We start from the raw sequence: 17,041 nt of genomic DNA, 5'->3' as shown, positions 1-17,041 counted from the left end.
AATATATAAGCAAGATGGACTTCCAATTGGAGCGCCGGCTTCTGGAATTTAAGCTAACATATACTTCGATTACTTGGAACACACTCAGATAATAGGCCACATTAAAGGACTTGATCTCTGGCTACGCTATGTTGACGATACTTATGCCATAATTAATAATGATATCAATAACAGTCTTAGTATTCTAAATACTTTAAATAATTTAGACCCTAACATAAAAATTTACAGCTGAAGAAGAAGAGAAAGGCATACTTAATTTTCTAGATATCCAAACAATTTGGAAATACAACCATTTCCAGTTTAAAATATACAGGAAACCCACCTTTACACCGACCACAATCGAATGCGATTCTTTACATCCCATCTCAAAAAAGAAATCTGCTTACCATAGTTTCGTCTACAGAGCCTTTGAAATACCACTAACAGAAACAGACAGAAAGAAGGAACTATCTTTCATTCGTCAACAAGCCCTACATAACGGTTTTAGTTTGAAATTCATCAATAAAATTATTACTAAATGCAAATATCAACAACAAATTAAACAGCAATCAGAAAAGTCAAAGGGATATGTCAAATTCACCTTTAATAACCCGAGGATTTATGAGATCACCAAATTATTCAAGAAACACAACACCAAAGTAGCTTTTTCTACCAACAACAACACGAAACATAGGTTCTTTAATCACAATAAAGCTAATAAACTTAAGGATGATGAATTCCAGGAATCTGGCATTAATAAGGTAACATGTACTCAGTGTAAAAAAACTTACGTGGGACGATTGGGAAGGAACTTCTTAATTAGATATCAAGAACACGTCAATGTAGAAAAATACAGAAGATTCTCTGCCATGGGAACTCATATGAAAGAGACTAACCACAAATTCACTAATATCAGACAGGACCTTCAAATCATGTGTATGATCGATAAAGGAAGTCTAATGAACAACCTGGAAAACATCCACATCGTTATTGATAAATTAGAAAACGGTGAACAGAATCTTAATGAAAATGAGCAAAAATACATCTTATACGAGCATATCAGTAAATACTTGGAATGGTTAGACAGGAAACAGACGAGACGGACAAGAGATATAATCAAACATGACATCGCAGAAGCACAGCCTAATCTTCCTCCTCCCTCACATGATGTATTAGATGATGACAGAACTCTACTTCCCTTCTCTCCAGAGTATTGCACGAACTGTCGACTGTGTCACATCGCTACTACACTAGATTGCGCTCAAAGACAGACCTTCTGGACAGCGCAGAATAAACATCTTTTCCAAATAAGAACAAGAGGCAAGATGTCCTGATCAGGTGCCTGCCATTTTATAACAAAGAAGTCACCAAAGAACTTTTACCAAGCAGTCAACACAGCATTTTTTTTCATTATAACCTAAGAGTATCACTTGTGCTTATTATCCTAATGTTTTTTCATCTTAGTTTTTTCTTTATACAGCTGAAGATGACCACTAAGTGGTCGAAACATGTTCTGTAAGTGTTAATATATATTCAATTTTGCCTGAGGCAAAAAATAAAGTATCGATTAGGTGGTTCGTTATATTAACTTGATTAACTTCTTGAAAAACTAAGAAGTCGTGAAATGGCAACTTGGTGCTCTTTGCCTCAGAAGGGGATCGGTGTAGAGTTACATAAAGAGTACGCTCTGGCCAATAATTGAAGCGGTGCGCCGAATAGGGGTCTATCCACCAAAAACTGTATTATGAGTAAAGTGTGAAAAATTTAGTTAAACCAAATTTAGGTAAAAATTGTGCCATTATGAGCAGATTGATAACTAGTATGTTGATTGAGACAATTAGACAGTCTACCAACAACGTTCAAAAGAAATTATTTATAACAAAAGGAAAATAAAATTGTGGAAGAGGGATCTAAGTGGCACACTTATTTTTACCCAAACAAGTACCGATAGTTGCTCATAAGTGGATAGATACTTCAACGTGGGCTATTTTATGTACAAAAATCGTTTTATTTCTCCTTTCACAAAAAAAAGTGACAATATATCAAAAACATTGACCATGTTCATGGTTGCATAAGTTTCTTTAGAGCTAAGAACAACAAAGACACAATGAATAGTAGAAAAAATTAAAATAAAACACAGAGTATAATGCCCATCACTAACATTTACCTTCATAGTAACTTCTTTGTTCTGGCAAGCAGCATGTCAGTCCTTTCCTCTTTGAGGGGTAAGGGCAGTTAGGGCTTTCGTGATCACATTCTTTCTTTTCAGTGAAACTAAGTGGTGTGAATTCCACGGCTTGAACACTTTGTGACTTTTACACACACGTATGGAATTACAGTCATCTGCACTTAACTGAAGCCACATTACTGTAGTGATTTTAAGGTGTGGGTCTCTCTTTATCCCTTTTTGAACTTGTCCAGAATGAAAAAAAGTCGTCTCTGCTCATCATTGTCACTTCAAAGCGATTTGATGGTCTCGCAGTGGCAAATATTTCCATGAGTTGGAATTTGCACTGAACTCAAACAAAGTTTCCGTTCCAAGAGGGCAAAGTCCCTGTCGCACGGTAGAAATGAATGCTCCGATACAAGGAATTTTTGTTCAGCTGTAGTAAAATAGCCCAGTCGAATTAAGTAGAGCAGCAGAGACACAATCCGCCAGTTGTTGTTTTGTCCAACACATCTGTCGGACCAAAGGATTAATTTCCTTTCGGTATGAGGGGTAAAAATAGAGAAGTGGGACCTCGCATATTTGAAGAGACAGGATGCAACTTTGTTGGAACCTCTTTTCGCAATAGTCTCATTTTATAAGAACATATTCGCTCCACCTGTACCTGCATTATGGACAGCCATGTTGTGGCACGAATGTTGTCGTTGGTAGAACACTGAACTGTGAGTGAGTTTAGGTAAAAATATAATTTGTTGCAGGTCAATGCACAGTACAATGACGTTCGAATTTTCTTTTGTACAAATTGTGTCATTTGCTAATGCTGTGTAGCCTTTCTCAGCCTTCCTATGATGGAGCTCACTCTCTCTGTCTCCTCGGGTGTCTCAGCTGCAATCACAGTACTCGCAAGTGTCCAATCTCAGTTGACCGAACTTTAGCTGAAAATTGTTGTGGAATACATTTTGGTAGAGCCAAAATTTTACTTTAGACTCACTATGTTTTTCTAAAAATAGTCAGTACATTGCTGTCAATGAAAGGTTTGGGCTGAGATATTCAGAGTTCCCAATATTCTTCCTGCAGGAATAATGGTTTTCATTCGTTGGAAATGAGGTGATATGCTCCCGAATAAGTTGCTTATCGTCGTCTAATATTCGGTGTGGCTGATTTTTATGTAATCCCCGTCCATCTTTTGGGCTGCATATTCCACTTTTCATTTTCTTCTGTAAGTTTTGTACGTTTATGACTAACAGCATAAACGTCACACAATGTTTTCTGGCACACACGTAAACGCTTTCCATTTACAGAAATTGTATACATGTAGGCGGCACTTCGTCTGGATTCGTCAGCATCTGCCCCTGTTCTACGTTGAACTGGAACAAGTGACATGTACGCAATAATAATTGCCGATTACTGATCATGGCTCCCGGCATAGTACTCTCTAAAGAGATCGTCCTTCAGTGCAGGGGTGAGTGTATCACATCCTTCATACCGGCATTTACATATTTTATTCTGTAACAATAAAACAGGAAAAATGTTTTAGTTTCGAAATATGCGCTGTAAGAGCCATCTGTATCCTATTATGTTTCTTAAGTCATGGGAAAAGTAACTGAAATGTATTAGAGATTACATATGCATGGAACTAAGTAGGCTCTCTCTCTTTCTTAGCATTAATCCCGACTTGCAGGGTCTGCTGCTTTGCTACATCTCTTCCATTTCTGTCTGTCGTTGACATCTTCTGGTGTTAAGCCAACACTGTGCATGTCTGCCCTGATGTTGTCAGTCCATCTCTTTGCCGGTCTTCCTCGTGGTCTTGTTCCCTCTGGGTTGATGTGGAGCGCTGTTTTGGCCACTTAGTCGTCCTGTTTTCTCATGACGTGGCCGTACCAGCGGAGACGGGCTTCCCTCACTTTGTCTATGATGGGCGCGACACCAAACCTTTGCCGGACGTCCGTGTTCCTTATGTGGTCACATCGAGTCAGCCCCATGGACCATCGAAGCATCTTCATCTCCATGGTTGTCAACATTTGCTCCTGTTGTTTCGTCATGAGGCGACATTCAGTCCCATAGATCGCTGCTGGCCGTACCACACTCTTATAAACTTTTGCCTTTAGATATTGAGGCATCTTTTTATCACAGAAGACTCCAGTGACCTGTCTCCACTTGAGCCAAGCTGCATTTACCCTCATCCGAGTATCAGGAGTGGTGTCACAGTTTGAGGTGACGACGGATCCTAAGTACTTAAATTGCATGGTCTTCTGTAGGTCTCCTTCACTGATACTTATGGTACCTCTGGTTTGGGGGCCACATTCCAGGTATTCTGTCTTCTGGATATTGAGGTGCAGTCCATTTTCAGCCAGTCTGTCCTTCCACGTTTGAACCTGATGCTGGAGTTCAGGATGGGTTTCTTGTGCAAGTACCACATCATCGGCATAAAGAAGGGTCCAGGGATGTGAAGTCTGTATGTCAGCTGTTGCCGTATCCATGCAGAGGATGAATAGTAATGGTGAAAGGGCAGAACCTTGATGAACACCCACAGTGATATCGAAAGGTGGAGATATTCCAGCAGGACTCCGGACGACACTAGTGGAATTGCGATACAGAAGTTGCACCCAGCTTACATACTCTTCAGGGACGCCATGACAGCGAAGAGCTCGCCAAATAAGTTTGTGTGGGATACGGTCAAAAGCCTTTTCTAGGTCTAGAAATGCCATGTGTACACTCTTCTGTCTCTCTCTGTGCTTTTCCATCAAGAGGCGTGTGGCATGGATAGCATCGATGGTACTGCATCCCTTAACAAATCCACACTGGTTTGGTGTTACAGAGACAATACATCTGAGTCTGCTGTCAAGTACACGTTCAAAGATCTTGAAAGTATGACAGAGGAGTCGTATAGGGCGATAGGTTGAGCAGTCACTCACATCTCCTTTTCCCTTCCAGATTGGAATTGTTGTGCTAGTTGTCCATGAGTGTGGAAGCTGTTTCTCGGCGATGATTTGGTTGAAGAGTGAGACAAGGAACTCTGAAGAAGGCTTTCCGAGCATTTTCCAGATTTCCGCTGGTAAGTCATCTGGACCAGTTGCTTTTCCATTTTTCATTTTGCTAATGGCAAGCATTACTTCCTTGGATGTAATTGAGGGAACAGGGCCTACGATAGGATCAGGACTAGAAATTGGTGGATGCGTAAATTCTTTGTTGCTGATGTTATTAAAGTAATCTGCCCAACGCTGGAGAATGGATTGTTGATCTCGTAGCAGTTTGGCGTCGGCATGGAACTAAGTAGGCTATAATGAATAAATCAATAGAGGAATTTACACTTAATAATGTGTCGTCTTGTTCTACATAACCCTAACCCCATGGCACTACAGCCCTGAAGGGCCTTGGTTTACCAAGCGAGCGCTGCTCGGCCCGAAGATTACGAGGTGTCATGTGGTCAGCACAAGGAATCCTCTCGGCCGTTATTCTTGGATTTCTAGATTGGGGCCACTATCTCACCATCAGATAGCTCCTCAAATCTAATCACATAGGCTGAGTGGACCTCGAACCAGCTCTCAGATCCAGGTAAAAATCCTTGACCTCGCCGGGAATCAAACTCGGAGCCTCCGGGTATGACGTAGGCACGCTACCCCTCCACCATGGGGCTGGCCCTGTTCTAAATAGTCATAGAGAAATAATGCCTTTGTTAACAATATTCTATCTCTATTTTTCAATAGGCATACATGAAACTTTTTAAAAAATTATTTGGGATCAGGAGTTATGGAGGAATCGGCCATGGCCTGTTCAAAGGGGACAGGGACTATCCATGCAGTTGCCTGGGAAACACAGTAAACCACGAGCTAGGTAAACAGCACCACTCGTCATTGAGAGCTTGAAAAATCGTACTCGATAGACTGACCAACTCCACTCCACACATATAGATCTCTATTCCATGCAAGCATACTCACCGGTTCTGATGCTTTCCTCCCTGGAACTGCGACACCTTTCCTCGAAGTATATGCCAATCCAGCATCCCTAAGATGTTGGTGCTTGACGTCCTTCCATTCATTCACATTACGTGTGCGCTTCTTAGTTGAATTTTCATGCTTTAATGCACTCGTCACAAGCAAAGAACTATGCTCCGCCATCTTGGACTGGAGTTAGATTCCTTTTCCGTGCGAGACAGATGTTCTCCACCCCCTAGCACAGCATCAAGTTCTGAATTCTTCCACATGACTACGCCACTATGCATAAACGTCTATACAGATGCTTATTCCGATGAAATCTCATTTTCGGAAAAAATATCAGTTAGAACCCTTTTCGGCGCATCGTTTCAATTGGATTAGGCATCACCAGGGACTTTCTTGTAGCGAATGGCGAGCGACAATCAAGATGACATCAAATGTTTCTGCAGTACGAACTATCCTGGGCAGAACTCAGGATGGAAACCTCTGTCGCAAATGCGTCAGAGAGAAAGAAACACTGGCTCACGTTCTGGGTTCTTGCCCCTATGGCAAAGTACTGAGAAACTCATGTCACCACAAGATAAGATCACCGATTGTGAAAGAACTCCGTAGCAAAAACTTCTGTGTATATGAAGAAGTCCACGGTTTGCCTACAACAGGGAGCAAAAGACAAATTGACATAATTGCCTTTAAAGATAACAACAAGAAAGGCTTCATTATCGATCCAACCATCCGATTCGAGCACCATGTCGGCCAGTCTACTGAAGTTCATCTTGAAAAGCAGAACAATGACGCGCCCACCATTCCGTTCTACAAAAATACCAGCTGAATGAAGTAGAGATTATCGGCCTAATGGTTGGTGCTCGTGGCACAATACCTGCCTTGTTCATAGAATTCTGGAAGAAGTTCGACCTGCCTATAAACAGCATTGAAGTTACCACAACCATACGCGGATCTGTACACATTCTGAAATCTCACCTGTTCAGACCTCCATAATTTTAAAAATCTGTATCATCACTGTATTTCTATGTGATAAAACATTCTCTATCTTGATATGCTTTACTTTGTCCACTGTGGCAACCCGTTCGTTCAATAAATATATATATTAATAAATTCACTAATTCAGGTATTTAAGTTCACGTGTAACAACTGTAATTTTACTTCTATTGGTCAAACAGGGAGGAAGTTTCAAATAAGATATCAAGAGCATGTTAATGCTAAAAAGCATGACGGCTATGAGAAAGCACATGATAGGTTTTAAGCATGAGTTTACATCCACCAATAAAGATTTCATAATTTTGCACAGAGTGGAGAATGGCAATTTGCTCAAAATATATAAGAATATATTTATTCAATTGGATCAAAGGTACAACCCTAATTTCAATCTCAACGAAATACTGGGACATACCGATGTGCTTTTCGATACGTTATTTGAAATTCTTAGGAAAGAAAAGGAAAAAGCTGTGCTCTCATACAGTTTCCCTCCAGGCAGCTGACTTGTTTTGGAAGTCTAGTAGCTATGTTACATTGTACATGTGTCTGGCTCCATGGCTAAATGGTTAGCGTGCTGGCCTTTGGTCACAGGGGTCCCGGGTTCGATTCCCAGCAGGGTCAGGAATTTCAACCATAATTGGTTAATTTCGCTGGCACGAGGGCTGGGTGAATGTGTCATCTTCATCATCATTTCATCCTCATCACGACGTGCAGGTCGCGTACGGGAGTCAAATCAAAAGAGCGAGCCAAACTTGTTCCTCAGACACTCCCGGCACTAAAAGCCATACGCCATTTCATTTTTCAGTGTACACATGAGCACGTATCAGTAAACAGATCTGCACGGCAACATGGAGTGAGAATTAATTCACCTGACCTATAGTTTTCGCTTTGTCATTTTGATTGCAAATTCTCGTATTGTTTCTCTTAATAGTAAAAAAAAAAAAAAAAAAAAAAAAAAAAAAGTAAAACCTCACAGTTATAACTTAACTAAGTCAAAGCTGAAAACAGTGAAAACTTCTGCACCATTAATTTAGTATGTAATGCTTACAACATTTAAAAAAATATTATTTACACAAGAATGGAGCACAAGAATGGAGATGCTGGAAGAAGATCAGTTTGGCTTTTGAAGAAATATAAGAACAGGCAAAAAATACTGATGTTACATCACATACTAGAGCACAGAATTAAGAAGGACAAGCCCATGTACTTGGCATTTGTAGATTTACAAAAGGCACCTGATAACAATGACTGGACCAAGCTATTTGAGATTTTGAAGGTGAATGGAATCAAATAACGAAAGAAAGACTGTCTACAATCTGTACAAATATCAATCAAGGGCTATGAAAAAGAAACTTCGACTTCTTTTAACAGCTTATATAGAACAAACAGTAAAGGAAATCAAAGAAAAATTTAGAAAAAGGAAACAAAGAGAAGATGACATTGCTATTTATCTGAGTCCGCAGAAGATCTGGAGAATATTGTGGGCAAAAGGAGCATGAGATGTATATCCAAAACAAAAATAATGGAATGCAGTCATGTGAGGCACACAGAACAACGAAGTCTATTCGAGTAGTAGAATAACTAACAGCAAAAAAATCATTCTCACTTCAAACATATGACTGCAGTCTCCGAGATAGAGGAAGATGCAAAACAGGATCTGAGCGAGGACTGTAATGACGACGATGATACTGAAGAGCTGCAGGACACGAGATCAATCCTCTATGGACTATCAAACATTTTGTAACATACCATAACATTTCTGAGGAAATAATGGCCGAATTGTACAAGTTTGAGAACTGTTCATGGCGTAGTTGCAGCCAACAAAAATCAAACCAAGATAATGGACTAATGTATTTTGTAAAATGACTTTGCCATTCCTCGTATCTTTTTTCCATATGGGTGCATTTCTTTAGTGTTTGTATTGTTTCATATTGCCATACATATATTTTGCAATATAACTCAACGTCATGAGTATAAGATGAAAATAAAGGCATAATTATGACTGCAATGTATTCTACCACCTCCACCCACAGGGGAAGGAATGATTATGACATACAGCTTGGGCTACATGCAGATGTATTCTACCGCCTCCACCAACAGGGGAAAGAATGATTATGACTAGAGCCCGGATTTTCATGCACTATCAAATCTGAAAATATGCACTATCAAAATTCAGTTATTTTTGAAACTTTGTACAACTACCGCAATTTCTCCAAATTGTCTTGATTTGAGTTCATCTGTTTATCTTTCAGCACATTCTTAAGCACAGAAAATGATCTTTCTACGCCACAAGAAGTGAGAGGTGCATACTTAAATGAAGACATTTGGGACAAAGTGAGGTCAAATTGTACGTCTCTTGCATTTTCACCACAGTGTGTCTTTTATAAGGTTGACGAATTCAACATAACTATTTCAACGGATCACTTTGCTCCACCTATTCCTAGCTGCCGCAGTTACTTCTCCATGCGATGACTGCAGACACATTTGAATTTCCTCAATCACTGTTAACGATTGCCTACTGCGATATCAAAGACGTGTGACGAGTGAGAGTTCCGGGCAGGAAATTCTAGGACAACAACGGAAGAGTGTTCAGTGCAAAACCAAGGTTTGTAAGTCGCTATCTCATTAACGCGGCTTCGCAGAAATGCTGTACAAGTTTTGTTTTCTTCGTCTAACATAGGCGAAAAAATGAGGCGTCAATGAGTAATGCGCAATTTACGGTTCGATTTACAACAATGTATAACTGGAACACCTTATTCCTAAAAATTACAGAGCTCGACGAGGGGACTTCCGGCTTACGTCAATGTTTACTCAAGTAACAAATAAGAAAATGCTTGGTTAATTGGATTTCAGAACCTCTACCGTATGTACCTACTAAACTTTGGTTGTCTCATAGGATGTCAGGAATACATTCTTTCTGTCTCTCTCAGTAATAGACATACTGTATAACGTGGAAAAATGGTCCCGAATTCTGGAAACCAACATTCATAAAAGGCACTATCATGCAAACTAACATTATATATGCACCAAAGTCAGAAGAAAAGTCATATTATGCAATATAAACGTCCAAATATTCGCTATTAAATCAAAAATCTTCAAAATATGCATTATGCATTAATTTTCTGGTCAAAACGTGCAAACATGCACGGAAAAAGAATGGTTATTTGGGATCGTTAAGGCACAAAACGAATATTTGCGCAGTTTCAGAACTGTAACCAGCTTATATTTGCATGGAAATCCGGGCTCTAATGATGACAAACAGCTCAGGCTACATAATTACGAGTGCTGCAGCTGCTATATACCGCCTCCACCCACAGGGGAAGGAATGATTACGACATACAGCTTGGGCTGCATAAGGTGACCAGCCAGGTAAGTTGGCTCTCAATCATGAACATCAATATCACAAGAGCCGTGAAGATAAAATGAGTTAATGGGTTCTTACACATTTTATTATTTAATTTATTTATGTGACAGTTGCCCACTACAGTTCCACTTGTCTCTTGTTAATAAAATTATATTTATTTTTCTAATGTGTTTTTCATTTCACCCAAAGTCAGTTTTGCATCGAGTGACGTCACGAAAACCCACCAGGTCAGTTTTCCATCTGTCTTTGCTCTTGTTCTTCTTGTTGTATTTGAATAAAAGGTAAAGCAAACATTTTTTAACAAGAAACCTATATCGTAGTTGAAATCTGCATTTTTTAAACGCAAACATTTGAGAGTCATTAGATTAAGCTGTACCTCATTGGTGGCAGGATTGTGTAGGTCGATCCATTCGTTAGTGTTGGACTCGACAAACTGACCGTCGATGAACAACTTGGTGGTAGTGACACCTGCTGAGCTCTGCTGCTGGACACCATGTCTCAGGCACCATCTGCGACCCTGAAAAAAGTAGTTAATACTGGAACACTGAACAGTCAACTCATTTGGGAGGTGTAGTAGGACCATATATGAGAGGCATGAGGGAGTTTTTAAAAACTAATTATGATCAGTGGTAACAGCCTATGGGATGGGTTTACAGAAAATAGTTTGTGAGTACCCTTAAAGGTGGTCAGGAAAGAGAAAGACCCATTCTAACAGAAAAATAAGCAAGAACAGAAATTGCATTAGGAATGGCAAATGTGTTGTTAGTCATATGAATTTTTTTTTTTTTTTTGCTATGGGCTTTACGTCGCACCGACACAGATAGGTCTTATGGCGACGAAGGGATAGGAAAGGCCTAGGAGTTGGAAGGAAGCGGCCGTGGCCTTAATTAAGGTTCAGCCCCAGCATTTGCCTGGTGTGACATATGAATTTTAGGGGAAAATGGAAGAGTAGGCATTGGTTCTTTAAGGCAGAAACAGGTTCCAGAAAAGTTATTCCAGGGATCATTAATGAACAAGGGGAGTGTATATATGAGGACTTACAGAGCTAAAGTACTGAAATTTACCTATCATAATAAAGACATTATTACTAAAAGATACAAAAGCTGAAACCTAGAAAAGCAGCTGGGATTGATAAGATTTCTGAAGATATACTAAAGGCAATCAATCAATCAATGAACACTGATCTGCATTTAGGGCTGGCGCTCTGTGGCAGATTCCCTATTAGTTATTTACCTCGTCTTTTCTTAAACAATTTCAAATAATTTGGAAATATATTGAACATTTCCCTTGATAAACTATTAATTCCTAATTCTTCTTTTATGTATAAGATAATAGCAGTTACCCGCAGCTTCGTTCACGTGGATTTTGTAATTTGATAAAAGCAATTGTTCCACAGTACTGTACTAAGATATTATCTGAAAATTCGTAAAGTATTAAAACTCGCTGAAAAATGGTAATTCATTTACCCCAGAAACTCTTTGTAAACCACGTTCTTAGTATTGCCTTTTGGGGCAAAAATGACCATGCGCCATAGAATTGTACATGTGAGAAACAGTCTTCTCTCAAGTCAAAAAAAAAAGTTTCTTTATTTTTAAAAGGGATTCCAAATACCTATTTCCATGTCTGTTATCATCTTCAGTTTTCGAGATATAAGGTAAGGTAAGGGTTATTCTGCCCGAAGGCAGGTCCGAACCTCCGCAGAGGTGTTCCTAAGCCGGAGTTTACGTGCGGTAGGGTGGCCAGTTCCTTTCCGCTCCTCCATTCCCTTACCCACCACCAACAGCGCGTGGCAACCCATCCAACTCCTGATCACGCCCAATGTTGCTTGACTTTGGAGATCTCACATGATCCGGTGTTTCAACACGGCTACGGCCGTTGGCGAGATAAGTATCCTCTTTAAAAGAATTTATCTTCTTCTTCACTTCCTTCCAGTCCCAGTTTCCCTTCGTCCACATATATGTGAACGCCTATCGAACCCACTAGTGGTACCGACTAGAAACGCGCCTTTGTGCCTGCAATCTTCAGGAGTGGAACCGACTGGAAGGGCCCTTTTTGCCTGCGCCTTAGGTGGACTTTCCAAAAACAAACATATGCGTTTTTAAAGGAGATTCAAAATACCAACTTTCACATCTGTAACAAATACCAATTTTCACGCCTGTAACACCTTTTAGATATAAGTATCCTCATACAAATAATTCAACTGATTTTTCAATTATTTTAAACCCCCTCCTTAAGTGGATTTTTTGAAAACAAAAGATGTTTTTCTTTATTTTTAAGGGAGATTCCAAATACCAATGTTCACGTCTCCAACATCTTCAGTTTTGAGATATAAGTATCCCCATAAAAATAATTCAATTTTTTAACTTCCTTTCAACCCCCCACCCCCCTCCCCACTTAAATGAATTTTCCAAAAACAGGGTGTTTATTTATAAATGAGCTTCTAAATAACAATGATCACGACTGTAATACCTTCAGTTTTTGAGATATTTGTATCCTCATAAATAGAATCCAACTCCTTTTTCACACTCTCCCTCCTCAAGTTGATTTTCCACCCTAAAAATGTGTGTTCTTTAAAAGGAGATTCTAAATGCCTATTTCGAAGCCTGCAACATCCTAAGTTTTTTTAGTTATAAGTATCCTAATACAAATAATTGAACTCATTTTTCAATTCTTTCATACCCCCTTAAGCGGAATTTCTGAAGAAAAAAAAAATACATGTTTCTTTATTTTTAAAGAAGTCTCCTAATACCAATTTTCATGTCTGTATCATCTTCACTTTTTGAGATATCAGTATCCTAATAAAAATAATTCAACCCTTAATTGGTTTTTTCTTTATTTTTAAAAGATTAAAAATATCAATTTTCACATCTCTAACATGTTATGTTTTTCTGATATATTGTAGATATGTTCATTTTAAAAATTCACCCCCTTTTTCAGTTCCCATTAACCCTAGACCGGGCGCGCCAATTTCTGTCACACTACCGGGCGCGCAGTTGACTTTGTCAACCAGTTACGTTTTTAGTCATTTACAGGCTTCCAATAGCATAAACATTTCATATAATGCCGTTTTATCTTTTGTTTCAATGTTATTCTTGAAATAAAATTAAAAACTTGTATTAGTGCTTAATATGAATGTACTTAAAATAGATAATCATGAACACGTGAACTAATTCTGATAGGGACATGAATACTGCGCCTACTTATAATGAGTTAAGCAGTATATACATAATTAAATTAAAATAATGGCCATATTTTAATATTTGCACAATTATACAATGAAATTATTATATATAATAGCAAAAGAATACTGGATGAAAGGTACACTTTGTTGCCATGTCCAAGAAATCTTTCTCATCTTATCCCCCGAGCAATGCCATAATTTCACTGCGGTTCGCAAATTTAGCATCGCACTCACGGCTGTAATTCACTTCTTCCCGCTTCCTACAAATGTAAAAATTAGTCAAGAATAATAGTTCATCGACCATCTCAGCGTTTATCAACTGCATGAAACAGTCAAATCCCCTTCCGGTCCTGGCAGTATTTTTAAAATGTTCCTTGCTTTTACCCTTGAAGTAAGTTTTGAAAAGTGCGTCTTGGACTATATTGTTCCCCTATCTCTCCCGAAGATAAATTCCCTTTTGTTATTGTCTTCATAGATCTCACTGTCCGAAACGGGCTTCTGTTCCGTATCTCTGTTATGATCCTGATCCGATACGTTTATAATTTCCTCCTCCTCACCCGAAAAATCTGAGGCAGAGTCCTTTATTTCATCAGACAACTGGTTCAAAATGTCAGATATGTCTTCATCATTGACAAAAAGAGACCTAAAATAGAAATATACTACATGTAATTACGCCTGAGGGGAGCCTCCGTGGCTCAGACGGCAGCGCGTCGGCCTCTCACCGCTGGATACCGTGGTTCAAATCCCGGTCATTCCATGTGAGATTTGTGCTGGACAAAGCGGAGGCGGGACAGGTTTTTCTCCGGGTACTCCGGTTTTCCCTGTCATCTTTCATTCCAGCAACACTCTCCCTTCTCATTTCGTAGCATCTATCATTCATTAATATATCCCTTTGGGAGTGGCGACCCCATCGTAATACTAGCCTATATATGATTCATTCATTACATCCCCGACCCGGTCAATGACTGGAAAACAGGTTGTAGGTTTTCATTTTTCAATTACGCCTGACTTTTGCTAATTACCCAAAAAGTACAGAGGAAAGGAAATTTTAAAGAAATAAATATTACTTACATGACCAGGCGCGTGGTTGACTTTGTCAACCAGCTTCGCGTTCCAAGAGTTTGCTCAAAATAATTACACACCTATCGCTTCCACTGTTGTCGAAACTCGACTGAACTGAAGGTCAAGAGTGAGAGCAAAGGTATTAATTGCAAGGTGGTGAAAGACTGACAGTTCTAGGAATTACAGCGAAAAAAAAAACGCGCTGGTTGACAAAAACAACCAGCGCGCCCGGTCTAGGGTTAAGTGGATTTTCCAAAAACAAATTATCTATGGTTCTCTACTTTTACAGGAGTTCCCAAATACCAATTTTCACGTCTGTAATATGTTACTTTTTGAGATATATTGTAGATGTAATCTTTTTAAAAATTCATCCCCTTTTGTCGCTCATGTCCACCCCCTATTAAATGAATTTAAAAAAAATGTTTTTCTTTATTTTTAAAGGAGATTCCAAATACCCAATTGTCAACAAAATAGGCATCCACAGAAAAGATTCAACCCCCTTTCCCCCCTTCCCCCTTAGTGGGAATTTCCAAAAAAAAAAGTGTTTCTTTATTTTCAAAGGAGATTCCAAACGCCAATTTTTATGTCTGTAAACTATTAAGTTTTTGAGATATAGATATACTCATTTAAACAATTCACCCCCATTTTACCCCCTTTTGCAATGGAATATCCAAAAATCCTCCCTTAGAGAGCACCTACACTTTAATATATTCTAAATGCATCACCGCAATTTTATTTCTTTATGTCCAGCAGTTTTCGCTCAGCGATGATGAATCAGTCAGTCAGTCAGTCAGGACACATTATAGATAAAGCAGTGCCGTAACTGAAATGCCTGTTTGTAAGAAGAAGTTTCTAGAGTAACGACAGAGGAAAGGGTGATAAACATGTGCTGCTGGTAAGCTCTGGGAAAGCATTCCTTCTGATTATTTTAGACAAGTTTGTGAAATTGATAGACAGCAGTTCGGATTTAGGAAAGGTAAGATTCCAACATGATATAGCAGATAGTTTAGTTTCAGGAGGTCAGATGGTCTGCATTGCCACTGACCTATCCATGACTTTTGATAGGGTAGATCACGGGAGTCTGCTTGCAAAAATGAGGGCAACTGGACTACATAAAAGAGTGGTTGAAAGGTTTGCTAAATTTCTAGAAAATAGAACTTCACATAAAAAAAAACTCGAGATCCAATACTTAAGTGAAACTGTACCTACACCGAACTATGCTTATAATGATACTTTACAGTTACAAGAAATTGTTACAGAACTCAACAAATGCGGCAGATCTAGTCCTGGGCCAGACACCATTCCATATGAATTTTTAAAACAGCTTCCACATAATGCACTCAATTATCTACTTGCTATTTTCAACTATATATGGAGTTCCAAACTATTTCCAGATCAATGGCGTTGTGCTATTGTAGTGCCTATACTCAAACCAGGAAAGGACATTTTGATCCCAGATAATTATCGTCCCATCGCCTTGACAAATACAATGTGTAAGCTAATGGAGAAAATTGTTAACAAGAGATTATGCTGGTATTTGGAACATATACACTTTTTTAGTGATGCACAATATGGTTTTCGTAAAGCACGTTCAACAACAGATACTCTGATATGTTTAGAATCAGAAATCCGAGAAGCTTTTCTGTATAATCAGCACCTCATAGCTGTTAGTTTAGACATTAAGAAGGCATATGACATGGTGTGGAAAGACTAATTGAAACATTGATGAAACATAATATTTCAGGAAACATGCTTTACTTCATTTATAATTTCCTTGAAGATTGCCGAATTCAAGTCAGGACAAATGGAACTCTTTCACATGAAGTAACCATTGACAATGGAGTTCCCCAAGGATCAGTCATCAGGGTCACATTATTCCTCATTGCAATAAATGGCATTGTCTCCAACATTCACCTACCAGTAAAGGCTTGACTTTTTGCCAATGATTTGACTATACTAAGTGCAGGAAGAAATAAACTAGGCCCTAACTACTCAACAGCTACTTCAAGAATCAATTGATAATATCCAAAAATGGGCTAAAGTTACAGGGTTCAAGTTTTCCAAAACTAAAACCAAATGCATACTCTTCTCCAAATGTAAACATACTGTACAAGACCCTAAGCTGTACATGGACAATCACAAAATTGAAACAGTAACAAACTATGAAAATCTTAGGAGTTTCATTCGACACTATGGTAAGTTGGATACCTCACCTGAAAAACCTTAAAGATGACTGCTTGCGAAGGCTGAACATAATGAAGATCCTGGCAGCAAAGAACTGGGGGGCAGACTACCAAGTGCTAATGAACACATACAAAGCCATTATTAGGGCTAAATTAGATTTTGGCAGCATTGTATAC

At 38.9% G+C, this 17,041-nt stretch overlaps 1 protein-coding gene across 1 annotated transcript in view; it reads right to left on the bottom strand.

Moving 5' to 3' along the window:
* Positions 1-17,041, bottom strand: part of LOC136883505 (probable methylmalonate-semialdehyde/malonate-semialdehyde dehydrogenase [acylating], mitochondrial) — a 459,660-nt gene that overhangs the window by 433,577 nt on the left and 9,042 nt on the right. Inside the window, exon 2 of the mRNA XM_067155852.2 lies at positions 10,815-10,955. Coding sequence (XP_067011953.2) covers positions 10,815-10,955 — 141 coding nt within the window. The remainder of the gene's footprint in view (positions 1-10,814; positions 10,956-17,041) is intronic.

This window comes from Anabrus simplex, chromosome 11 (genome assembly GCF_040414725.1).
Source record: "Anabrus simplex isolate iqAnaSimp1 chromosome 11, ASM4041472v1, whole genome shotgun sequence".
Classification (NCBI taxonomy): domain Eukaryota; kingdom Metazoa; phylum Arthropoda; class Insecta; order Orthoptera; family Tettigoniidae; genus Anabrus; species Anabrus simplex.
Note: the sequence above shows the minus strand (reverse complement) of the source record. Positions and strands in the feature narration are given on the sequence as shown.